Source organism: Balaenoptera musculus, chromosome 20 (assembly GCF_009873245.2).
Source record: "Balaenoptera musculus isolate JJ_BM4_2016_0621 chromosome 20, mBalMus1.pri.v3, whole genome shotgun sequence".
In the NCBI taxonomy this organism is placed as follows: domain Eukaryota; kingdom Metazoa; phylum Chordata; class Mammalia; order Artiodactyla; family Balaenopteridae; genus Balaenoptera; species Balaenoptera musculus.
The window spans coordinates 48,193,426-48,218,028 of NC_045804.1; the positions used below are offsets into that span (position 1 = coordinate 48,193,426).

At 47.5% G+C, this 24,603-nt stretch overlaps 3 protein-coding genes across 9 annotated transcripts in view; 1 reads left to right on the plus strand and 2 right to left on the minus strand.

Annotated features, from left to right (window-relative positions):
• The window catches only part of ZZEF1 (zinc finger ZZ-type and EF-hand domain containing 1), a 113,732-nt gene extending 110,451 nt beyond the window's left edge, over positions 1–3,281 (minus strand). For all 3 annotated transcript variants that reach the window (XM_036836311.1, XM_036836312.1, XM_036836313.1), the window contains exon 1: positions 2,803–3,281. In XM_036836311.1, coding sequence (XP_036692206.1) covers positions 2,803–3,156 — 354 coding nt within the window. In that variant the 5' untranslated portion in view covers positions 3,157–3,281. The remainder of the gene's footprint in view (positions 1–2,802) is intronic.
• Positions 3,282–3,352: 71 nt separating this feature from the next.
• Positions 3,353–23,461, plus strand: LOC118886486 (neuferricin). Of its 4 annotated transcripts, none has more exons than XM_036836319.1 (4): positions 3,353–3,487; positions 10,039–10,179; positions 14,096–14,282; positions 14,781–23,461. In XM_036836319.1, the coding sequence occupies exons 2-4, from the start codon at positions 10,125–10,127 to the stop codon at positions 14,995–14,997; spliced, it is 459 nt and encodes a 152-aa protein (XP_036692214.1). In that variant the 5' UTR covers positions 3,353–3,487; positions 10,039–10,124; the 3' UTR covers positions 14,998–23,461. The 4 variants fall into 4 exon arrangements, with proteins under 4 accessions (XP_036692214.1, XP_036692212.1, XP_036692211.1 ...); XM_036836317.1 differs by having other exon boundaries at positions 3,418–3,521; XM_036836316.1 differs by having other exon boundaries at positions 3,424–3,962.
• Positions 20,014–24,603, minus strand: part of ANKFY1 (ankyrin repeat and FYVE domain containing 1) — a 76,031-nt gene continuing 71,441 nt past the window's right edge. For both annotated transcript variants that reach the window (XM_036836315.1, XM_036836314.1), the window contains exon 25: positions 20,014–24,157. In XM_036836315.1, the coding sequence (XP_036692210.1) occupies positions 24,025–24,157 (133 nt within the window). In that variant the 3' untranslated portion in view covers positions 20,014–24,024. The remainder of the gene's footprint in view (positions 24,158–24,603) is intronic.

Genomic DNA, 24,603 nt, shown 5'->3' on the forward strand with positions numbered 1-24,603 from the left:
AAGAATTTAACTCTAATTCCTCTTCTACATAGGAGTCAATTAAATTAAATATTGCTCCCTGTGAGCAAATCAAAGAGTCCTTCTCCATGGACCACACCCACCAAGAGAAAAGGTGTGTTGTACTATAAAATGATAACGTTTCAGACTTTGGTCTTTGGTACAAGTTCAAGAATTTTTTTAGGACAACACCTCAAGCAACTGAGGTCACAGGAATGTGAAGACAAGACAGCTGGGTACACATGGATGGCAACAGGAGCCGGAAGAACCAACATGTACAACTTGGAAACTCTTACCATTACACTAGTAAATACTATACACCGATGAGAACCTGCTCTACAATCTGGTCCCTGCCTGCTTCCTAGCCTTGTTCTCCTCCTGCTGCAGTTTATGAAATTGTAACCCAATATCTGTTTTCCTCTTCCTCAGTAATTAAATCCTGATTTTTAGCTGAATATACGGCCATGGAATAAGGATCTTTCCCAGCCTCCCTTGCAGTTAAGTGTAGCCATGTGACTGGGTTTGGCCAAACAGGTTTGTGGCCCTCTCCTTACTTTTCCCTTTCCTGCTGGTTGTGCAAAGCAACAGCAACAGGTCATTTGGGTCATTAAGTGAAGGTGACTGTGGAGGATGACAGCACAAGAAGATGGACAGAGTCAGGTCCCTGATAACTGTGAAACTGCCATATCAATCCTGGACTGCCTAAGTGGACTTTCACATAAAAAGCTTCTTTATCATTTAAAGCACTGATGCACTGGATTTTCTGTCCCTTGAAGCAGTTTTGTAACCATAACACATCCTACCATTCTTTCTGATTCTCTATTCTCTGGACTTGGGACTTGTGTATTCGACTCCCTCTGCCTGAAACACTGCTAACACCTCTGTTCCTTGTCTGCTTTCAGCCTTCAAATCAGAGCTGAAAAGTTAACTTTCTCAGGTAAGTCTTCCTTGACACCCTGGATGAGGTTAAGTACTCCTATTTTTTCACTATGCTTTCCCTTGGATAATACTCACCACACCTATAATTGCTGGGTTAATGTGCATCACTTTCAGTACTAGATACTCTTTAAGAACAAGTTATCTGCTTTGTCCACTGTCATCCAAGTGCTGAGCACTCAGTATATGCCCAACAAATATTTGCTCAATGAATGAACGGATAACGTCACAGCCCTTGAGTGAATTCTGGACCACACCTCGAGGACTCCTGGCCTTACATTACGGGAGTCCTGTAGCTCTATTCCTGTCAGACACTCTCACAATGTAAACACTGTTTCTCTCCATTCTCTTTTGGACAATTCTGAAATGTGCTAACTCCTTCAAGAGATCTGCACAGCTCTTTCTGACACTGCTTCATTTTCTCTTTATACACCTAGGACTAGAGTGGAAAGTATTGGGAATTCCCTGGCAGTCCAGTAACTAGGACTCCACACTTCCACTGCAGGGGGCCCAGGTTTGATCCCTGGTCAGGGAAATAAGATCCCACAAGCCACGCAGCATGGCCAAAAAACAAAACAGAACAAAACAAAAAGATAGAGTGGAAAGTATTATGTATGCTCCTGGAATTAAAAAAAAAAAAAATGGAGACACTTCACTAAGTTATATGACCAACATTTTCAAAAGTCAGGATTCTTTACAGGTATTTTTAAAAGGAAAATATAAGAAACACACAAACCACATTATATGAATTCTGGCCATGTAGAGGAAAACATCCTTAAAATATTTTAAAAGCCTCTGGTTTTAAAGTGTACATCACTTTTTAATGGCATTACAAGTACCTGTCAGTTTACTGTTTTATGCACTCACCCTTCATTGACACTGAATATACTACATGGTTTACCCATTTTCACAAATTAAGCACCTTTTTGTTATAACATTGTGGAGTTAAAGAAACAGGGCTCCAAGAAGGAGGTAGTGTGATGTAAGAAAAACAAACAAAAAACCAAGAGATCTGAGTGACAGTCTCCGTTTTGCCAATGATTCACAGGGTGATCCTGGATCAGTTCTTAACTCTAAAATGAAAAATGCAGTACAGATAATTTCTAAGATCCCTTTCTAGGAAAATATTTTGTTGCCATATCAATTTGCTGTTCATCACTTAACTGAGACAATGTTGGTGATTATGCCCAAAACTATTACATATAATTACAAGTAGTGACAGGAAACCTGGTATTTGCCTATCAGTTTTAGGTTCTAGGTAGGTTTAAATGAGTGGAAAATATGACTTTTCAAAGTTCTAAAACGAATGTGTGTTTTGGAAAAGCTAGTTTCTGCATGATGAGAATGGCTTTCAGAATGTGAAAATTTCCAATATGTGTTATTCTCCTCCCACATTCGTCAGGCCCACACACTGGATTCAGAAGGGTCTCTGCAAAAACCCACTGGCCAATAAAACAGAATGGTTTTCATGGCCACCCCCTTGATCCCTAGAGCACATCTCCCTTAAACCATTCTGGAGCATGATAAGGAAGCTCCAGAGGGTAGTTGATGCAGCGTCAGGCAACAGCACAAAGGTCTATACTACAGCAACATGCAAAGACATCTACACTTGTCCAGTACTTCCGAGCAAGAACGGCCTAGTCTAGGATTTCCACACCTCTAATAAAGGTTAAAGAGATTCACAGTCGCCTCCCGAAGTGAACAGGCTGGAAGCGCCCACTGTGAGTCCCGGCACACTCATGGTCCTATTCTGGGAACCTGCAGACCCTATGGGTTCCTGCCCAGCCTCTCCAAAGCCACCGCCCACCTCTTCACGCCCTTGGGGGCGACCGCCCTGCCCCCGCCCCACAGTCGCCAGTCAACCCTGACCTCCTCGAACCGCTCGCCCGAGAAGCCGGCGCCACGAGCCTCCAGCAGCTCCCCGAACTGCTCCAGGGTGACGGACTCTTCGCCGCGGCCCAGCCGCTCTTCCAGCCAGCGCAAAAGCGCGCCGTGGTGCCTGGACACCAGAGACTCGCAGGGCGGCGCGGGCCGCAGCGCAGCCGCCGCCTCTCGCAGTCGGGCCGGCTCCAGTAGCGCTGCGGCGGGAGGTAGCGCCGGAGCCGCGGGGCCCGGGCCGGGGGTCGTGCCCGAGTCCTTGGCCCAGTCCTGGTGCGGACCCCAGCCCTCGCCCCCGGCAGCTGCCGCCTCGTCTTCACTGCTGTGACTCGGAGCGTTCCCCATGAGGTCTCCGTCTCGGGCGCCCGGCTCTGCCGCCGCCGCCGCCTCCCCGCCACGACCTGTCAACCTCCGACGGCACCCGGCGGGCGGGGACGGGGAAGGGACGGCGGCGGCTGCGGCTTCCGGCTTCCTCGCCGACAAGCGAGGATTGATGTCGCAAAGGCGCCGTCAAGCGGACTCCACCTGTCGTGAGACAGCTAGCTAGGGCAACCTGATTTCCAAGACGGCGCGTCTGTCATTACGTCTACGTCATCCCGCGGCCTCCTTTGCCACCGTCTTTGTTGGGGGCAGATAATCTGCCGGCCAGGAAGCCTTCCCGCTGCTCACTTTCTCGGTATCCCTCCACAGTCGCTAGCTATGCTGGAAAAGTACGAGAAAGGGTTGGAGCCAGGGAGTGAACTTTTCGCCAGACTTTCCCCTTTCAGTCCTCCGTTGTCCCCTTGGTGACAGGCGGACACAGGAGAGCGCGCGTCGCGCCGGTGACGTCGCGGCCGGTTCTCCGCCATCTTAGTTGTGGACAGAGAGGCAGCAACCTCGGAGGAGCCGAGGCGGTGCGGCTGTCTAAATGCTGAGGCTCGGCAGGCGTGGGCTCTGGCTGGGCCTGGCCGCGGCGGCGGCGGCGGCCGCACGGCTGATGGGCTGGTGGAGTCCCCGCGCTGACTTTCGCCTTTTCATACCCGAGGAGCTGGCCCGCTATCGCGGCCGCCCTGGGGACCCGGGCCTCTACTTGGCCTTGCTCGGACGCGTCTATGATGTGTCCTCTGGCCGGAGGCACTACGAGCCTGGGGCCCACTATAGCGGCTTCGCAGGTATTAGCGGGGCGGTTCACGCCTTTTTCTGCTGCGACGCGGGCCGGTAGGCGCCTGCGCGTCATTCATTCACTTATTCATTCGTTTATTCATTTCCTCTTTTCTCCCCACATTCGTCAGACCAGCATGGGGACCGGGCTCAGCTGCATATCCTTCTGGTCTGTTTTGACTCGGGCAGGACTGTGGGCAACTGTTGCCGGCCTCTGCTTTGTCTTTCCCCACCACTCTTCCTGAGTTAGGCTGGAGAAACACATCTCTTGCCTCTTACTAGTTACTCTTTACCTGCCAGCAGAAGCCCCCAGTACCTGCTTTGTGCCACACTGCGTGGCTCTCAGGGCCCAGAGATGAGTGACGCCCTGTCCCCGGCCTCAAGAGTTCCCCAAATGGTTGGAAATGATTCCAACCATTTCTTCAATGTGCCCCAATCGGAAGCGATCTTCCTTTCCCCCCACTCCAGGTTTCCCCTAAAAGTAGTACATTTGGTTTGAGTCGTTCTTGCTTCTAGTACAAATGCATTTGTCTGCCTTCCTTAAAAAAGTTTATCAGGTTAGAGCACAGGGAAGGAGTCTGGCCCCATTTACAGTCCTTCAGTACTTAGAACAAAGCTGGCACGTTAGGCCTCAAAGAACATTTGTCAAATGAGGATTATTCTGTCCTCCCTATTTTATATCTTGGGGGATTGGAGGATGTGATTTGCCTAAAGCCCTCACAACTAAGTCCTGACAGCACTTGAACTAGGAGCACCAGCCTATTACTTTTAGAGATGTCGTTTTACCAGCCCAGAAGAATGACCATCTCCTAGATTAAAAAAGAAAAAGAAAATGACAAGCAAGCCTACGGCCAGTGACTAAGCTGATATGAAATAAGCATTTCCCCCTTGTCATTATCTCAGGAGAACTGGGAAGCTGCCTCTGGTACTTAAATACAAGTCACTTCCCTGTCTTTAGGGAGAACTTTTAAGAAATAGAAGCATTGACAGAGAAGGAATTAAGTTCAGTTGGTGTTGCTGAGCTCCTCAAACAGTCCAGAAGGGGAAGGGACTTACCCAGGGCTACACAATGAGTTAGAAGCAGAGCTAGAACTGGAATCAAGTGTTTTACTTACCTGCCAGGTGTGGACACTTTGGTGCACTCTCCTGCCGCCCTCTGATGCAGCCATCATGGCTGTATGCACAAGTGTGAGCAGAAAACGCTGCATTTCTGGAGTGATTTTTCTTTTGCAATGTGCTCTACTGTTGACTGAGTTCCTTTGTGCCCAATATTTATTCACCATCCATTTATTGACCACTGCCATGTAGCTGGCCCTGTACCATGTGCTGAGGAATCAGAGATTATAACATTGCTCCCCAACACCTATGCACTCTAGTAGGGAAGCAGGTATGTTCACTTATTCGCTCAGTCAGTCAATATTTTTATTTTTTAAAAAGATATTCAGATGGTATAAAATCCACCCTTTTAAAGAGTACAAGTGGTTTTTAACATAGAAAGTTGTGCAAGTATCACCATTATCTCATTCCAGAGCATTTTTATCACCCCCAAAAGAAACCCCATATCTATTAGGAGTCATTCCCCAACCCCTCCGACTACTTAGCCCCTGGCAACCAGTATCTACTTTCTGTCTCAAAAGATTTGCCTCTTCTGGGCATTTCATGTAAATGGAGTCATGCATGTGGCCTTTTGTGTCTGGCTTCATTCACTTAGCATAATGTTTTCAAAGTTCATTCATGATGTATCAGCATGTCAAGACTCCATTCCTTTTTATGAACCAAATAATATTACATTGTATAGCTATACCACACTTTGTTGATCTATTCATTATTTCTTGGATATTTGGGTTGTTTCCACTTTTTGCTTATTATGAATAATGCTGCTATGAACATTATGTACAAGTTTTGTTGTGGACATGTGTTTTCAGTTCTCTTGTGTATATACCTAGGAGTGGAATTGCTGGGTCATATGGTAACTTATGTTTAACTTTCTGAGAAACTGCCCATTGTTTCCTAAAGTGGCTGCACCAACCTACATGCCCATCATCAATGTATTAGAGTTCCAGTTTCTTCACATTCTCAGCAAACTTGTTACTGTCTTTTTTTTTTCTTTTTGATTATAGCCATTTTAATGGGTTTGAAGTGGTATTTCATTGTGGTTTTGGTTATTTGCTTCTTGCTGATAACTAATGATGTTGAGCATATTTTCATGTGCTTGTTGACCATTTGTATATCTTCCTTGGAGAAATGTCTATTCAAATCCTTTGTCCATTTTTAAATTGAGTTGTCTTTTTATTGTTGAGTTGTATATATGAGTTCTTCATATATTCTGGACACTTAGACCCTTATCAGATATATAATTTGCAAATATTTCCTCCCATTCTGCAGGTTGTCTTTTCACTTTTTTTTTTGAAGTATAAATGACTCAATATTATGTTAGTTTCAGGTGTACACCATAGTGATTCGATATTTTTATATTACAAAATGATCACCACGATAGGTCTAGTGACCATCTGTCACCATACAAAGTTATTACAGTATTATTGGCTCTATGCCCTATGCTGTATCCCCATGCTTATTTATAACTGGAAGTTTGTACCTCGTAATCTCCCTCACCTATTTCATTCAACCTCCTGCCTCCTTCCCTGTGGGCAACCACAAGTTTGTTCTCTGTATCTATGAGTCTATTTCTGTTTTGTTATGTTTTTTTGATTCCACATATAAGTGAAATTATACGGTATTTGTCTTTCTCTGACTTACTTCACTTAGCATAATACCCTATAGGTCCATCCATGTTGTCGCAAATGGTAAGATTTCATTCGCTTTTATGGCTAATATTCCACTGTATATGTGTATATCCATTTATCCATCTATGGACACTTAGGTTGCTTCCATCTATTGGCTATTTTAAATAATGCTGCAGTGAACATAGGGGTGCATATTTCTTTTTGAATTTGTGTTTTTGTTTTCTTTGGATAAATACCCAGGAGTGGAATTGCTGGATCATATGGTAGTTCTATTTTTAATTTTTTTGAGGAACCTCCATAGTGTTTTCCATAGTAGCTCCCCAATTTACATTCCCACCAACAGTGTACAAGGTTCCTTTTTCTCCACATCCTCGCCAACACTTGTTATTTGTTGTCTTTTTGATAATATCCATTCCGACAGGTGTGAGGTGATATCTCATTGTGGTTTTGATTTGCATTCCTCTAATGATTAGTGATGCTGAGCATCTTTTCACTTGTCTGTTGGCCATTTGTATAGCTTCTTTGGAAAAAAATGTCTATTCAGGTCCTCTGCCATTTTTTAATCAGGTTGCTTGGGTTTTTTTGTTTTGTTTTTTAATTAATTAATTAATTAATTTTAAATTTTTGGCTGCGTTGGGTCTTCGTTGCTGTGCGCGGGCTTTCTCTAGTTGCGGAGAGCAAGGGCTACTCTTTGTTGCAGTGCGCGGGCTTGTCATTGCGGTGGCTTCTCTTGTTGTGGAGCACGGGCTCTAGGCACATGGGCTTCAGTAGTTGTGGCACACGGGCTCAGTAGTTGTGGCACACGGGCTTAGGTGCTCCACGGCATGTGGGATCTTCCCGGACCAGGGCTCGAACCCGTGTCCCCTGCATTAGCAGGAGGACTCTTAACCACTATGCCACCAGGGAAGTCCCTGTTTTGTTTTGTTCTGTTGATGTTGAGTTGTATGAGTTCTTTGTATATTTTAGATAGTAACCCTTTATCAGATATATCGTTTGCAAATATCTTCTCCCATTCAGTAGGCTGCCTTTTCGGGTTTTCTGTTTGTTTGTTTTGGCTGCGCCTCGAAGCTTGCAGGATCTTAGTTCCCCAACCAGAGGTCAAATCCTGGCCCCCTGCAGTGGAACCACGGAGCCCTAACCACTGGACCGCCAGGGAATTCCCTTGCCTTTTCGTTTTATTGATAGTTTCCTTTGCTGTGCAAAAGCTTTTAAGTTTGATGTAGTTTCATTTGTTTACTTTTGCTTTTGTTTTCCTTGCCTGAGGAGACATTCCCAAAAATATTGCCAAGACCAATGTCAAAGAGCATACTGCCAGGAATTCCCTGGCAGTCCAGTAGTTAGAACTCCGCAGTTTCACTGCCGAGGGCCCGGGCTCGATCCCTGGTTGGGGAACTAAGATCCCACAAACAGCACGGCCAAAAAAAAAACCAACAGCATGCTGCCTATGTTTTCTCTTGGGTGTTTTATGGTTTCAGGGCTTCACTTTCTTGATAGTGTCCTTTAATGCACAAAATTTAAAATTTCTGACCAAATCCTATTTATTTTCTCTCTGGTGGCTTGTGCTTTTGGTGTCCTAGCTAAGAAACCATTGCCTAATCCTAGGTCACAAAGACTTACACCTATGTTTTCTCCTAAGAGTTTTATATTTTTAGCTCATATATTCAGGTCATTGATTTATTTTGAGTCAATTTTATATATGGTAGGGGTCCAATTTCATTCTTTTGCATGTCTCTATTCAGTTGTCCCAGCACCATTTGTTGTAAAGACTATTCTTTCCCTCATTGAATTGGCACCCTTATTGAAAATCAATTAACTATAAATGTACGGGTTTCATTCAGTCATGTATTTATTAAGAATTTAGGGCTTCCCTGGTGGCGCAGTGGTTGAGAATCTGCCTGCCAATGCAGGGGACACGGGTTCGAGCCCTGGTCTGGGAAGATCCCACATGCCACCGAGCAACTGGGCCCGTGAGCCACAATTACTGAGCCTGCGCGTCTGGAGCCTGTGCTCCGCAACAAGAGAGGCCGCGATGGTGAGAGGCCCGCGCACCGCGATGAAGAGTGGTCCCCACTTGCCGCAACTAGAGAAAGCCCTCGCACAGAAACGAAGACTCAACACAGTCATAAATAAATAAATAAAAGAACGTGAATTTCTTTAAAAAAAAAAAAAAAAAGAACTTACTAAAGATCAGGCACTACCAGACACTGGGGAACTGATTCTTAAGTTTGGTGTGTTCTTTTCCCTGATAAAACTTGCAGACTAGTAGAAATGACAGACGTTAAATAGTTATCACATAAGCAATTAATCAGTTATTTTTGTGATGAGTGTTAAAAGGAGAACATACTGGTGTTACTAGAGGCCTTAGCCTAGTGGGGGAGGAGGAGAGTGAGGAGGGGAGTACAGTGGCAAGGTGAGGCTGGCGGTGGCTGGTGCAGAGCCTTGAATGGCCTGTTAAGGAATATGTACCTTGTCATAGGGCAAAAGGAAGCCCCTGAGGATTCTGAAGCAAGAGATGATATGATCGACTTATTTAAAATATCAGCCTAAGTGTTGTATGGAAAATAGATTAGCGGGGGACCAAATGAATGCAGGGAGACCTAGCAGCTTACTCTAGTAGTTCAGATGAGAGATGACGGCAGCCCGGGCTTGCTTAGTAGTAGATGGGGCCAGGCAGACTGATATTTAGGAAGAAAGTATAGGACTTGGGGACTGATTGGATGTGAGGGATGAAAGAGTAGTCAAGGACTACATTTCTGGGCTGAGCAAGTGGTTATTAACCGAGACAGGGAGTACTAGAATAGAGGCAGGTTTCCAGGGGCTGGGGATGCAGTATGGACATTTTGAACTTGTGATGTCTGAAAGTCATCTAAGGCACGTTGAGAAGACAACTGGATATACAGGTCTGGAGCTCAAGAGAAGTCTGAGCTAAACATACAAATTTGGCATCTTTGGCATAGAGGTGGTACTTGAAACCACGGGAGTGGATGAGACTGTCAAGTGGAGGGTGTGGATGGAGCAAAGGAGGTGAACAAGAATTGATGTCTGAGGCTGGTAGAAAATGAGCTAGAGGGGTAGGAGGAAAACCAAGAGTATAGTGTCACAGAAGCCAAGGGACATGGTCCACCATGCGAAATGTTGCTGAAAGCCAATGAAAGAACAGGGTGCATGCCAGAAAGCATGTCCAAGATCCAGGAGCGTCTGTCACCGAGGGGGAGGAGGGATCAGCTTTGCTGGGGGCTGGGGAGTGAGGGTTTTTGGGAGATGTTTCTCAGAAAACAGATTCTTGAGTTGCTACAGTGTTGGTGATTTATAAGTTAATCTACTGGAAACATCTCCCCTGCAGGCCGAGACGCATCCAGAGCGTTTGTGACCGGGGACTACTCTGAAGGAGGCCTTGTGGATGATGTATCTGACCTGTCATTTTCTGAGATGCTGACACTCCAAAGTTGGCTTTCATTCTATGAGAAGAATTATGAATTCATCGGTAAGTATTCCACAGGTCATTTCCATAGATTTCACTTAGTTGTCTTACAGTTGTTTTTTTGTTTTGTTTTGTTTGTCTTGCAGTTTTTTTAAGGGGCTAGAATTCTTTGGGGATTGGGCTCAAGGTTAAAATCTGAAAAATGCCCATGGATTTTTCACCTTAAACTCTGGCTGTCAGTGTGGCGGTATGTCCCAGAAGGAAATGGCTGGGGCGCTTGTTTCCATCACTTTTTTTTTTTTTTTTTTTGGCCGTGCCGCGGCTTGTGGGATCTCAGTTCCCTGACCAGGGATCCAACCCAGGCCCTCAGCAGTGAAGGCGCGGAGTCCTAACCACGGGCCCGCCAGGGAGGTCCCTGTTTCCCTCGCTCTCGCTCCTGGGAGAGGACTGCCCGACCACTGGCTTTGGCCTCTGCTGCCCCACAGCCTGCGCCACCCTTGAGCAACCCGCCCAGGAGGGCAGCTTCCCCATCTCGCCATGTTCCAGGCGTCTGGCTTCAGACACAGTCAGGGAGGCTCAAAGCCTGTTTGCAAGTGGTTTTGACAAATATCCTTTTACTTCGTCCCCGAAGGAGACAGACATTAACCTGTGCCCATCCTCAACGAACTCCCTCCCAGGTGGAAGTCATGCTCATCAAACACTTGTTCAAGCCAGTTGTGTGGAGTGCCGCACTTGCTACCTAAATGAGAAGATACCTAACGGTGTCCTAAAGAAATGTTAGACACGAAACAGTAGACTGCTTCACAAACACTGAAAACTGGGATGGTTGGGCCCCTTTTCTCCATCTACTGCTGCCCTGACCTCTCACTGGAGCCCACTTAGACACGGCTAATTTCCTGAGGAACATCAGGGTCACTTCACCACTGGAACAGGTCTAAATTGGAAGTTCTTTCTCTGCCCCTAATGCCCCTGCATGTCTGCTTCTGTCATTACTCCCTGGGTTACCTTTGCTGAGAACCTTGGCATTTTCACTAACTCCTCTGCTCCCTCCACATCCAACTAGCCGAGGCTCTTTTCATGAATCTGAAGTTCTGTTTGCGGTGCCCCCTCTTCCACACCCACCACTGTTGGCCCCTGTCACCCCAACCTGCAGCACCCCCCATCTTTGTTTTCACCCAGTCTGCACCAGGCCACTCCTCAGATCACAACTGTGTTTGCCACTGAAGGAACTGACCTCCATCCGTCTGGCCTTCAGAAGGCTTGGTTCTCCCTTTTCCCCATAAAGTTGCCAAACCAAAGCTGAAACATGACTGTGTTAATAAGGAAAAAACCCAACACAGAAGAATAAAAGTGGAGTCCTGTGTGTCAGCAAAGGATGCCAGACCAAACACATCACACCGATATTGAGGGGCAAACTGATGTGTTTGGTAAGATGAGTGAACTAGTCTTGTTGAACAGTGTTCACGTGTAGGGGAGTGAGGGGCACATGGTCAGCAATGCCTCAGAAGGACTGCAGTTGAAGTCAGGATATACTCGAGTGTCTGCCGTGGATACGCTGTGGTTCTGGTCCTCGTGGGGCCACAGACGGGCTGAATGCAGTCCCTGTCCTCTGCTAGCGCATTCTGTAGGGGGAGGGCAGTGTTAGGTTCCTTCAGGGCACCAGAGACCCTCAGGACAGAGCGGCAGAAGATGAAGGTTTATTACGCGGGTGCACACTGAAGGGCGACAGCAGGAAGCCATCTTGGCAGCCACATGGCCAGGCCTCGAGGGGAAACGAGATGTCATTTTTGTGTTCTGGAGACCCGGCCAATGGTGACCGCCATTCTCACGACACAGCTTCTACCTCTTTCTCTGTTGCCTCTACTACTGCTGTCCTCTCTTTGGGTCTCATGTCTAAAACCCACCAGGACAGGCTTGTCACCATGCATACAGAGACCCTCTATAGGAGAAAGTGCGGTGCCAGGCCAACTCACAGACTGCAGGCCTGGGACTTGGGCCCCGATCCCTTCACTTATTCTAACAAGCGTTCAAAATGAATGCTCTGAACTAAGCTGCTTTGAGTGCTGGGGCCTCACTGCTGGGGAGAGAAATATCATAAACTAGTAAACTGACGAGACTATTCCAGGTAGGACTGTGAATAAACTAAAACTAATGTGATGCATGTTTGGGCATGTGCGTGACACCTTTAGAGCAGACGGTCAGGGGAGGCCTCTTGGAGGAAATGAAAATTAAGCTGAGACCTGGAAGGTGAGAAGGAGCCAGCCATCCTGAGATCTGAGAAGAGAGTATTTCAGGCTGAGGGAACAGAGTGCCCGAGGTGGGGAGCAGCGAAGCATGGTCAGGGAGCCTACAGTGAGGGAGGGAACAGCTTAAGAAGAGGCTGAAGAAGCAAACACGAGTCAGATGGTTGTCTTGGAGGCCTTTGATAAGAAGTTTGTGTTTTATCCATATGTTTTAGGAAGCCATAGGAGGGTATAAACCAGGCATGGAGGTGTGATTTATGTTTTTAAAAGGTCACCCCAGCTACTCTGTAGAGAAAGAACTGTGGGAAGGCATGAGCTGAAGCAGAGACCACTGGGAGGCTACTGTCGTAATCCATCGCCTGGATTAGGGTGGTAGCAGTGGAAATGGAAAGGAATGGGCAGAATCAGGGTGATTTTAAAGGTTGGACCAACACGATTCGCTCATGGTTTGGACATGAACGAAGGGAAGTGTACATTTAGATGTGAAGGAGGAGTCAGAGATCCAAGGCTCCTAAGCCAGGGAACACAGGCAGAAGTGATAAAAATAGGGAGTTCCCTGGCGGTCCCGTGGTTAGGACTCTGCGCTTCCACTGCAGGGGGCCTGGGTTCAACCCCTGGTTGGGGAGCTAAGATCCCGCGAGCCACATGGAGCAGCCAAAAAAACAAAGTGGTAAGAATAGAATTGGAAAGGTCAGGATAGGGAGTTGGACTTGGGAAGATGAACTGAATCTTGGGTACATGAACGTACCCTGGAATCTCAGTTCTCGGGGACTGAGAAGATTGGACAGACACAGCAGGGACAGGTATGTATGGATACCTCCTCCTACTTGGGCAAACCTTCTAGAAGTGCTTTCTGCTGCTTCTCTTGCCCTGTGACAGGGGCTGCTGTGAAAGCCACTTGCACTTCAGGACTCGGAGATGAAAGTCCCTGCATCTAAGAACTGATCCCTTCTTGGCTCTGGCCTACAGGCTCACTGACCACTTGCTGACCACTGCCATAGCTTAGACCTTACAAATTCTGACAGGGATTTTAAACTAAAACCAGTTTCCACTCAGTTTGTCCACTGAAGGACTGAGCCAGAAAAGAATACTGGAGGGGAGAGCATGAGCTCGGGGCCAGACCCACTTACTAGCTTCAGAGACTTCCCAGCTATTCAATCTCCCGTCTCCTAGGACCACGGGAGCACTGATTTCTCTCTCAAACGGGTGTTAGGAGGATTACAAAATACGGGTAAAGTGCTAGTACAGCTCCTGATGCTGAGTGAACACTCAATGAATGACTTATTTATATCCATATAGGACAAAATAATTCAATGTAGGGAAGAAATGAGCCACAGAAATGTTATGCAGTAAGCCATTCATTCATCAAGCATTTCTTGAACACCTACTGTGTACCCCAAGCGCTGTGGGACATTGAAAAGTGAGTGGCATGTGGTTCCACTCTCAGGGAACCGATGTCCGGAAGGGGAAAGACTTTATAATTTCCGTGCTGGAGGACTCTACATCTAGAACAGGGAGGCGTCTATCCAGAGTCGTATAAGATGTTGAGAGACATCGGGATAGAAGGCAACACAAGTCCCTCCAACCAGCTCTTAATAAATCAGCAGCCAGCAGGCTACTGTGGAGGGCGGAAGCCCTGGGGACTCGGCTTTACTAGGACTTCTGCAGGAGCTAAGCCTCTGTTCCTGCCCCCCCCTCCCACGGCTACTCTGATGTCAGCTTTCCTGTCACCACAGGGAGGGTGACAGGAAGGTTCTACGGAGAGGATGGGCTACCTACTCCAGAACTGACCCAGGCAGAAGCCATGATCACCAAAGGCGTGGAGGCAAATAAACAGGAACTGAAAGAGAAGCAGAAGTTTCCACCATGCAATGCTGAGTGGAGCTCAACCAGGGGCAGCCGGTTCTGGTGCTCCCAGAGGAGGTAAACGGGCTTCCCTTCTGTTCCTCCCGCCTCTCCCCCAAATCCATCTTCTAGGTCACCACATCTGTGTTGTTCAGTGAGGCCATAAATTGACTGTTAACCCAGGGGAACTTTGTCAAAATACATGTGCTCTGGGATAGCGATTCTCAAGCCAGACGCTGCTTTTGAGACGCTCAGAGGCCAGTGGGGGAAAGCCTTTCACAGGTGTTGCCACCAGTGCAGGGAAGTGGCGCCGCCTCCTAGGAAGGCACAGGGCAGGGGCCGGAGCAGCAGTGAAAGCACGACGGGCTCTGCCCTCGGAGGGGAAGCTGGAGGGCCTCGGGGGAGAGCAAGAAGGTTCGGGTGAGCGCTGCAGACCGCCGCCTTGGGAAAACACCAAGGCGGCAAGTGAAACGGCTTCTACTTTTCACAAGGCCTGGCTCACTGCTCCCTCTCCTCCCTTCCCAGAGAAACTCACGACTTCATGCTTCAAGCAGCCCTCTTTCCTTCTCTCCTTAGTGGAGGTGTGAGCAGAGACTGGATTGGCGTCCCCAGGAAGCTGTTTAAGCCAGGTGCCAAGGAGCCCCACTGCGTGTGTGTGAGAACAACTGGCCCCCCTAGTGACCAGACGCCGGACGACCCTGCGCACAGAAATCGCGGGGACTTGGACCACCCCAACTTGGAGGAATACACAGGCTGCCCACCCCTAGCCATCACATGCTGTGTCCCCCTCTGAGCCGGTACCCTGTATGTCCATAACCCACAGGGAACCCTCACCTGCCTTTCCCTAATGGGCCCTTGACTCCTGTGCCCTAGGATGGCTCCTGCATGAAACAAGAGGGCCTGGAAGGACTGGGCCATGCTCTGCAGACAGGACTCATGCCCCTCCCCATGGGCTCACCATTTTGGTGACTGAGGCCAGCGCCTGGCAACCTGCCTAGTACTGGTCGGCCTGTTCTTGCCACTGTTCCCCTAGATCTCCTCACCATCATCCTTTGGAGTTCGCCGGTATTAATGGGCACAAATTTGACCAACTCAAAACTAACTGGACAGACACGCAGAAGGGCTCTGAGCTCCAACAGCTTCCTTCCCACGGACTCCCAGGCTGCCCAGATGAGCTGCCAGCCTGGGCCCTGCTTGTAACTCCCACCCTGGTCAGGACATCAGGGGCTACATCATTCCCTTACAACTCAGAAACAAGTAGACACATCCAGAAAAGCCGTATGAACTAACAGTGTCAACACAACCCTGTTCCGGTTCACCACTTGCTAATGTGAGCCCTGACTTTTACAACCTTTCTTAAAAATAAGACCTCGGTCCTCAGGCAAACTTGAATTTATCAATACAACTAAAAGCCACATTGAGTTAATTCGAGCTGGACCAATATAGTGAGAGGTGACAATAAAACAGGATAGGCTAATTCTGGAAATGGAAAAGTTTTTGCTTATAGGGATGCAGCAAATCCAGATGCCTCTGAACAAAGCAACAATTTAAAGCAAGGGTACTGTTTCTCTTTCAAACACTTAAAATTAGGGGTGGTGTGTTTTCAAAGGGCGAAGTCTGCATTTTGAGCAAAAGGTAGTTTCACAGCTCTAACACGGACACTGGCTAGCGCAACATCAAAGTTTGGGCAAGGCTGCAAGTGCCAATACAAACAGCCTCAACAGTGGGTGGTGTGTCCAGGGTCATCTGTAATCTCCCACACTGGACCAAGTTCATACCCATTACCTCCTGGATTCTAATTAAGCTCATGGGGGCAAGGAGGTCCTACCTTACAGGTAAGGAAACGAAACCGGAGCGATTACAGGTTCATGGTCTCCCCATCTGCGCCTTCACCTCAACTTCTCCCAATCCCCTCAGCTGTTAATCTAAACATTCTCTGTCCTCCCTTTTCGGTTGTTTTTCCTCTCCTTTATCATTAATCTCACTTAATAGCTTTCCAGATTCACGGACTAGAAAACGGAGGCTGCCTGCCCTGAACTGGCGTGGCTCGCTGCCCTTTGGCCACAGCTGCTCTTCTGCCACCCAGGATCTTCCTCACCTGCCTTTCCAGTACCTTTAACCTCTTCCTGCCTCCTGGCTCTTCCCTGTAAGTCTGCATTCAACAGCTCACTTCCCTTCCCTCCTGCCCCATCCTTCTGTAGGCCCTGTCCCTACTTCCCGTCCCAGCAAAGCTTTGGAAAACGCTGCATGTGCTCAGTCTTTGCTCCTCAGCCCCCATTTGCTTGCAACACAGTCGCCCAGGTTCGCCCTTCCCTGCTCCACAGCAGGATAAATTCTGTACTGGCAAACCCACGGCCACATTCAATTATTACCTACCTGGACCGGTCACATTTGAGGGCCCTCGTGAAAGCCTCCCTTGGCTTTTTCCTCATTTCCCTTATCTCCCTCGGGGGTTCCTTCCAGCCTCCTGGGAAGCCTCTCCTCCACACGCCTTCCCACCAGCTCCTCTCACTCCTGCGTCAGCTGCCAAGCCTGTCATCTCGTCCAGGCGGCTTTCCTGACCGTTTCTGCAGGCACCGCAGACTCCACAGTTCTGGGATTTAGTCTTCATCTTCTCCCTGGTGATTCTTCTAGTTCCCCTGGATGGTTCCACCATCGCCATCTTAGAGCTCCCAGTCACACCAAGTAAGAATCCTGGCCATCATCCCCAGCCCCTTCCCTCCTGAGCCCCTCCTCCCGACCAGTCTCCAGGTCCTGGCAATCCCACCCCCTTACCTGTTCAGTACTCCTCCTCTGGTTGAGGCCTTCCTTTCTCACCTGATCTAACTGCACTCCCTGCAGCCCATCCTCCACGCTGCCAAGTCATCCCCGTGACGTTCAGGGCATTCTCCGTTTAAACCTCTTCAGTGGCTCCCTTATCTGTAAGGATCAGTTGCTAACTCTTCAGCGGCGCACGAGGCCCTTCTAGGGTCCGTCTCCTCTTAGCCTCTGTATCTCTGCCACCACCTCCCACATGCACTGATCCCTCCAGCCTTCACCTCGCTGCTTTATGCCTGCAACACCTTCACCCAGGCTGTCCCTTCTGCCTGGAATGACACGCCTTCTTCTCAATCTTTCTACCTCTTACCTCTTAATAACTTAGCTCAATCAAGTGGGAGGCTTCATTAACCACTGGCCCACCAGTGGATTTAGATGCACTTTCCTCTAGGAAAATAATACTGTGTTCACTTCTAAAATAACAAATGTCACAGTGTCCCGTAACTATGAATTTCCTATCAGCCTCTCGCATTGGACTGCAGACTCTCTTTGAGACAGGGACCAAGGATCACTTGGCTTTGTACCCCCATATCCACCATACCTAGGACACGGGAAGTGTGCAGAATTAGCTCTCTTTTGCAGATGAGGCAACCAAGGCCCAAAGAACTTAACAAAGGCACATAGCAATGAAGCTGAGCCTAGAACTCAAGGTTCTTGTCCTGATTCAGTGCTATCTTCGTGCCTCCATAGTTTGGTATGTCTCTGCCCTCCCTGGAGCAGGAGAAAATAAGGAGGCGAACTTAAGTTAGGACCTTATTCTGAGTTCCACACAGCCCTTGAGGTCAGTGCCTGAGGCATCCCTGCTGACTCAACCCCAGGCTAACTGGGAACTAGTCACTGCCACTGCTCTCCTTAGTCCTTAGTTATTCGACAAATATTTACCAAGCATCTGTGTGCCCTGGGGTCGGGGCTGGGGGGAAGTGAGGCTCCTGACCTCAAGAAGCTTGTAGTACGGCCGAGTAAAGCCCTGGTTAGAGCGGCCAGAGGCCACTCCTGGGGTAGGAATGCAGGGACAGCGTGGAGGCCAGGTCCAGAGATGTTTAGATCCTTCCAAAACAAACTGATAAAGAAAAAGAGCAAAACAAGGCACTTAGCGTCATCCCAGCCAAGTACAGACCTGAACTCTGGCTGATGCAAGACCCCTGAGCCCGCATTTCAGGACACACTCACCCAGCCTCTGCGGGCTGCCCACTTCCTTGCTCAATGAGAACTCATTTCCTTTTTGACGCCGACCACTTACTTTATAGTAAAGAGCCTCCTCACACCAGGGCAGTGGGTGAATCTTCAAGAGATTTGCCAAGAGTAGGTTGTCATGTTAATGATCCAAAAGGCTCAGCCATGAGAAGCTAGTGGTTACTGGAGAAATGCCTCTCCTTCCTCCCTCCTGGGCAAGACTATGGAGGAGGAAGGTAGTCCCTCCCTGATAGAAGCCACAGAAAGTTCAGCTCGGGCAGCTAAGACTTGCTGACAGAGGGAAGTGGAGAAGAAAACTAATACATGTTGGGCAAACATGCTGAGCAGGGAGGGAGCTTTATCTGTTCTCACTGAACCTCGATGCCAGCCTTGAGAGGGTCTTTTATGGTCCAGAAAAGGGGCATAAATTCTCCCACCCCACATCTAATGGTTACAACAGTCATCACACGACAGAGCTGAGCTTTATACCCAGGTCTGCCCTCTCTGCCACACCATGAGCAGTGTTAAAGCAAAGGCTGGGCAGCTGCCTTCTAACATGCTAGAGGAAATTATAACGTCTGCCTTTTAATCCTGAGATTCCAGTTTTTCTAGAAACACAGAACTAAGAGTGAAGAGCCCAGAATTTTGTGGCCACAGCTCAGTCCCTTTAACTTGCAAAGGGACCCATACCAGACCACTGCTGCCATCCCTAGCTTGCTCAGCTCCAGGACAAACTGTGATCTAAAAGATAGATCCTACGGACAGGTTAGGGATATCTGTTCAGAAATCTGTGGAAATCTGAATTTCCATCCTCGAAAGCACTTCCTATTGCCTGGGCCCCCAGATTCCTGCAAATAGGCAGCAGACATTGCTCCCATCAGCCCGCACTGGAGGGGACCCTCGCTGTGCACACCAGAATTCGTGTACTTGCATGAGAGGAAGGACACATGACTTATTACTCATCACCTTCCTCAGGGCAACCCTGTGAGCTAGGACAAACCATGGTCACTTCTATTTTACAGACATAAAAATTAAGGCACAGAAATTATGAAACATGCCGGTTTGTACTCACATATTATGACATAATATGACCAGTGTTCTCCTTAGGGACAGCTATTAGGATTACTTGGGATTGTTACATGGAAGCCCCCAACAGTGCCTATTAAATAACTCTGAGTAAAGCCACGAGAGAATGAGATTTATCAGTCACCATGGCTGGTCCGAACCAGGAGTGAGCAAAATGGAAAACAGGTAAGGGAAAGGAGAACACTAGTTCAAGAAAGTGTGATGGCGAGGTGAGCTACTAGATTCGTGCAGTTTGTATGGGGAGATTATGGATCACTAGATTTTAACTTGCAAACCCGTAAACTTTCCTTAGTTTCCTCTGAAACCCACAGCACTGGTCCTCCCTTCAGACCAAGGCCAGCAGAAACCTCACCATGGGGGGATCTTCTCGAGTTGCTCCTAAATAACGGAGTCAGGGAGGGAATTTCCAGGGTCCGCGGGAGAGCTGCACCGGGGTCAGGTGGCTGCGCCTGGGCAGCTGGGGTCACACACATCACCATGAGCTGAAGTCTGGGCCAAGAGCACAGGACGTCCAGGCAGCTGGTCATTATGCCTAAAACAGCTGCTTTCTCACTGCTGTCAACCATGTGTTTCTGAAAAGTGTTGGAAATTCAGATTTTCCTAGAGGGTAGTTGTTAAAGAAATGTATTCATATGGCAGGAGTGTTAAAATTTTTGTTTGTTTTTAATGCTTACTGGTACTTTTTGCATTAAAAGGAACTACAAATGTGTTATTAAGGTTTCCACTTTAAATGTACAATTTGACCTCATTTTATTTATAAGGAATTGTTACAGAAAATGCAAATATCAATATTTGAAAAATACATTCCATTACACGGACTCCAAACAAACAATGCTGCTAAGCGCCATGGTCCTATATGATGCTCTCGCCCCACACTGAGCACCACCCGGAATGGCTTGGAAGCCAAGGTGATCAACCCAAATGTGTGCCTGCAGTTTCGGCCCAGCCCTCCCCCTGGGTATAGCACACAGGTATGTCATGGTAACAGGCAACTCCACACATCTGCCAAAATAGGACATTAAGTCATTAAGCTGAGCAGGCTGCCAACTCAAGACTCCCTAGCTACAGAAAACCAATGTTGTCGGTTGTAACAGGTTAATATATTATTTATGCCACACAAAAAAGTAACTGTACAGGCAATGATCTTCCAAAGAAAATCTTTAAGGCATCTATGATAACTTCTGGAAATTTAATAAGTGTTTAGTCAAATAATCAGCTCTTCACTAAATTACTTCCACAAAATGAGAATGTGGCTTCCAAACCCTTTAGAAAGTTATTTGTCCTCGGCTTCCTCCTCTCCCCGGCAGGGCTGGGGAGCTTTGGTGCTTCAGATTAGGAGGGGCTGGTCTTGCCAGCCCGGTGCCCAGCTCTCCTGGGCCTGGTCCTGAGAGAAGCAGTCCCAGGTCCTGGAAGAAAGCTTGTTTCTGGAGCTCTCTCTCAGTCTCAACCTGCAAGCTCCACGCGGGGCTGTCATGGAAGCATTACATTTACTTGCTCATGCTACTGTCACCTGGGGAGTTAGTCTGCCTTTCAGATCTAAGCATTACATAGTTCAATAGGGTTTTTTCTCCAGATTAAAAACAAACCTAGATGGAGATCAAGGTTTTCCCCTGTCCCAAGGCATTTCCTCCACTTCATGCCTACAGATAAGATTAGCACAATACCGTTCGATACAACAAGTGGGAGACATGAACCGGGAGTGGTGGTGAACCCACTAGCATGCTGAGTTCCATGCAGGGACCCCATTCAGGGAGAGGAGAGAGGAAAGCTGAACAGGGCGGTCACAAATAACTCAGGGCTCTGAGGTAGAGGACTAGTGGTCACGTGGACCCCACTCCTGGAGAGAATATGGCAGGTGAACTGAACAATCTAATCCAGCCTCGACTAAGTTGGTAACTGGGGTTGACAATGCACAGGCAACAGACTCCAAACGGAACACATATTCTAATACATCATTCAGTGAGACGCCACTAAAAAGATAACTGAAAATTAACAAGTCCTAAGTGTAGGCACTTGAGTTTGTGGGAAATTCCTGTGTTCGAGGATCATAGCAAGTTAGTTTTAGCCATTCCATTTATATATATAGCACATGGTTTGTACCTTCATCTTTTAAAAAAAAAAGAGAAAGGACTGTTAAGAACACACTGTATCATAAATCTGGTGATGAGCATGAGGCAGTTAAAAAGCTAATTTAGCGTAACAACGTTGACTGATTCAGCAAATTATATTTCAGTAAAGTTTATTCTTCCTGCTCTACTCATTCACAGTTGGCAACTCTCTGAATGAATAAAATTGAGTTTTTTCTATTAGTCTGTAAGCTGTGGATTGAAATGCAACAAGAACAGTCAGGCAGTTCTAGAGCCAAGTCTGACGGCTTGGAGAGCGCAAAGGGGACTGAGAGCATGTCAAGTCCCCCCAGGTCAGCCACCGCTCAAGGGACCTGAGACACAGCCCCGTACGCATCGGCACAGCAGGGAGAGCCTAAGACTGTGGAAAGGTGCTTTTTCTAGATCTACAAGAATGCACCCTGAAGCCAATGCAGAACTCACAAAATGTTCCCCCAACTTGTGGCAGCTAGGTACCATTGCTATCCCTGGACTCTGTGAAGAAAAAGAAGCTTGACTCAACAATTTCAAACATGATTTTAAGATTTTTAAGTGAAATTAGAGTGTTATTGAAATTGGTATGGTAGGGCAGGGGCAGGACAATCAACCTCATCCCTGATTGAATTCCCATCCTCCTCTCTCTACCATGAACGTTAAAAGAACAGGTATAAAAGTACCGACCACCTCAATTCACATCTGAAGCATAATTATCTTACTTTCCAATTAAAGAATCAAGCCACCTAACTAAGGTCTACTTCCTCAGGCCCTGTTCAGGCAACAGAAAATGGAAACTGACCACATGCTTCACGTGGTCAGGTGTTTGCCAAGACTAGCTGTTTTCCTATAAAAATTCTATATGAAATATGTCACAGACTTTAGGGGACAGGGGAACTCTTCTAATTAATTTTTTCTTTGAAACATTGTGCACAAGCTCATATTAACATAGAAAGCATATATATCTTATAAATCCACAGAAATGTTAAAAAAAAAAAAAGTAGCACTCTGGTTTATCAGCTCATTTTACACACATATTTAGGCAGTAGGATGTATAAATCTACAGCAACATGGAGGACATACCACTATCCAAACAAAACAACAGGCTGCTGCAAAAAAATATTTAGTCCCTTTTACACATATATCCATATTTCATTAATACAAAAAAATGTAGTGGTTAAATGTCTGAAAAAACAGTATGTATGATTGAGATTGTTAATCTCTGAGTATAGCTGTACAACACATATTGTTCATCTCAGAGTTTTGGTTTTTTTTTTTAAGCAGTGGTAGAAGTTTCTCTTCAAATGTGCATTTTTAAAAAAACTGGCCAAACCTTCAAAAGAAAAGAAGTTTAACACTTCAGGATTAATGCATGTACTAGCAGCGACTAAGGCCTGGTAGGCTCTGGGGGCCTCATTCAGCACTCGAGCGAGCCTTCCAAGATGCGGTCACACACGCTTGGCCAGGGCCTTTGGCTGTTGGCTCTTATGGGGCAGGGATCTGGGACCTGGGACCTGGGACCTGGGACGGACAGCACTCACAACATAACTGGAAAAGTTTCAGCAAGAAGCACTCATGTCAAGGAGATGGGACCTGCCAGCCTGAGGCTGGAGATTCCCCTTCCCCTCACTTGGCCCGTGTCACTCTCCTGCTCCAAATGACACTCCGCAGGAGTCTTCCCTTTAAGACTTAGTGTGAGCTGAGGTCCAGTCAAAGCCGATCATTAGAATCACTGATGCACGGATGTGTGAGGGTATTTTTGAATATGGATTTTTAAATTGGAATCACCAATAATGCAGCTATATAAAAAGTGCAGCACAATAAAAGTGCATTTTCTCCACCACTGCCTAGTGGCAGGTGACTGAGGACTCCACAGACAGGACACAGCAAGATGAGAGAACAAGATGGCTGCTAGGAGGTGTCAAGCTGCCACACCGCAATCCTGACACCCGAGTAGCATGAATACTGGTAAAGCTTTCAGTTGTTAAGGCCACAATTTTTCAGCTCTCATCTTTGAACCCTGCTTAGAAAGATTTCACCTTTTTTAAAGGGGTAGTTCACTGAAAATACAGCTTAGCTTTTCCCAAAAAAAAAAAAGAGAGAGAAAGAGAGAGCGAGATTTCAGGGCAAGAGGATCCTATTACCTTTATGAAAACACTGTGCGGAAAAGTCCACAGCCACTTACCCTAGAGTAAAGCCAGCTCTTGTTGTGCAGCCAGATGCCAGCTTCCTACGGTTAGGCTCTGCCTAGGAAGTCCGCCCAGTCAGGAAGACTTCACGAATGCTCTGAGATGGACACTAAGCTACTGGAAGGGAAAATGGTTTTTGAAGCATCCTTGTACATCGCTAGCAGAATGGGGTCTAATTCCTATCACATTTACCACTTAGGCTAAAAGGCCTGGTCCAATTAGTGAGACATCTAGTGACCTTGATCATAGTCTGATAAACTGACAATCATACAGAATCATTTGAGATGGGATCTATCACACCATGGTCCTTAATTGTTCCAGTCTATTGCCGCAAGAAGACGACTGCCAGCTCCTGCTCTGGGGGGTGGGGGGGGGTGGGGTGGGGGTCAGGCTGGTGAGCAGAGCAGCTGCTGGGGAGGCAACCGAAGATGTGGCCTGGACCTTCCCGGGGGCTCACTAAGAGACCCCACCCAAAGTCAGTACATCAAAGCAAATGTTGCAAACTCGCACAGGCTTGTTCAGATCAAACTTTATAATAGGAATCTCCTTGGTCGAGCATTTATGGCAAAGAAGACGTCCGCAGTGACGACTGTGGGAAGCAAAGAAAGGAAGTGTGAGAGGGGTTCTCGAGAGCAGACTGCCGCCCGGCACGCGAGCACAGCACGGCAGTGCCCCATCGGACGAGCAAGCCCACACCTGGCACTCTGAGGTCAGCTCTGCCCCTCGTCAGCCAAATCATACCAACGCATGTATAATTTATAGTCCATGAAAACAAAATTCTAGCCAATAATTAAGTTAAAGTGATCCTGGAGAAGCCTCTTTCTTTAAAGCTCAAGAAAGGCTCAGCAAGAGCCAAAGGAGAGTCTCACTGTAATGGGAACAGCTCCGCAGTTCTCAGGAGAGTGGCCTGCGCTCAGGCTGGGAAGCACACATCCTGGGAGCGCAGCGATCAACTCAGCTTCACTGCAAGCAGGAAGCCTGGCTGAGATGACAGGAGGCCTGACAGGCCACCTAGCACTGTGAACCCCAGCATTC

Bases quoted from the DNA above. Each gene is read 5' to 3' on its own strand.
- LOC118886486 (XM_036836316.1), top strand. From the start codon at position 3,719: ATGCTGAGGCTCGGCAGGCGTGGGCTCTGGCTGGGCCTGGCCGCGGCG. The intron at 3,963-10,038 runs GTATTAGCGGGG...TCTCCCCTGCAG, and splicing joins CCACTATAGCGGCTTCGCAG to GCCGAGACGCATCCAGAGCG. The intron at 14,283-14,780 runs GTAAACGGGCTT...TTCTCTCCTTAG, and splicing joins TTCTGGTGCTCCCAGAGGAG to TGGAGGTGTGAGCAGAGACT.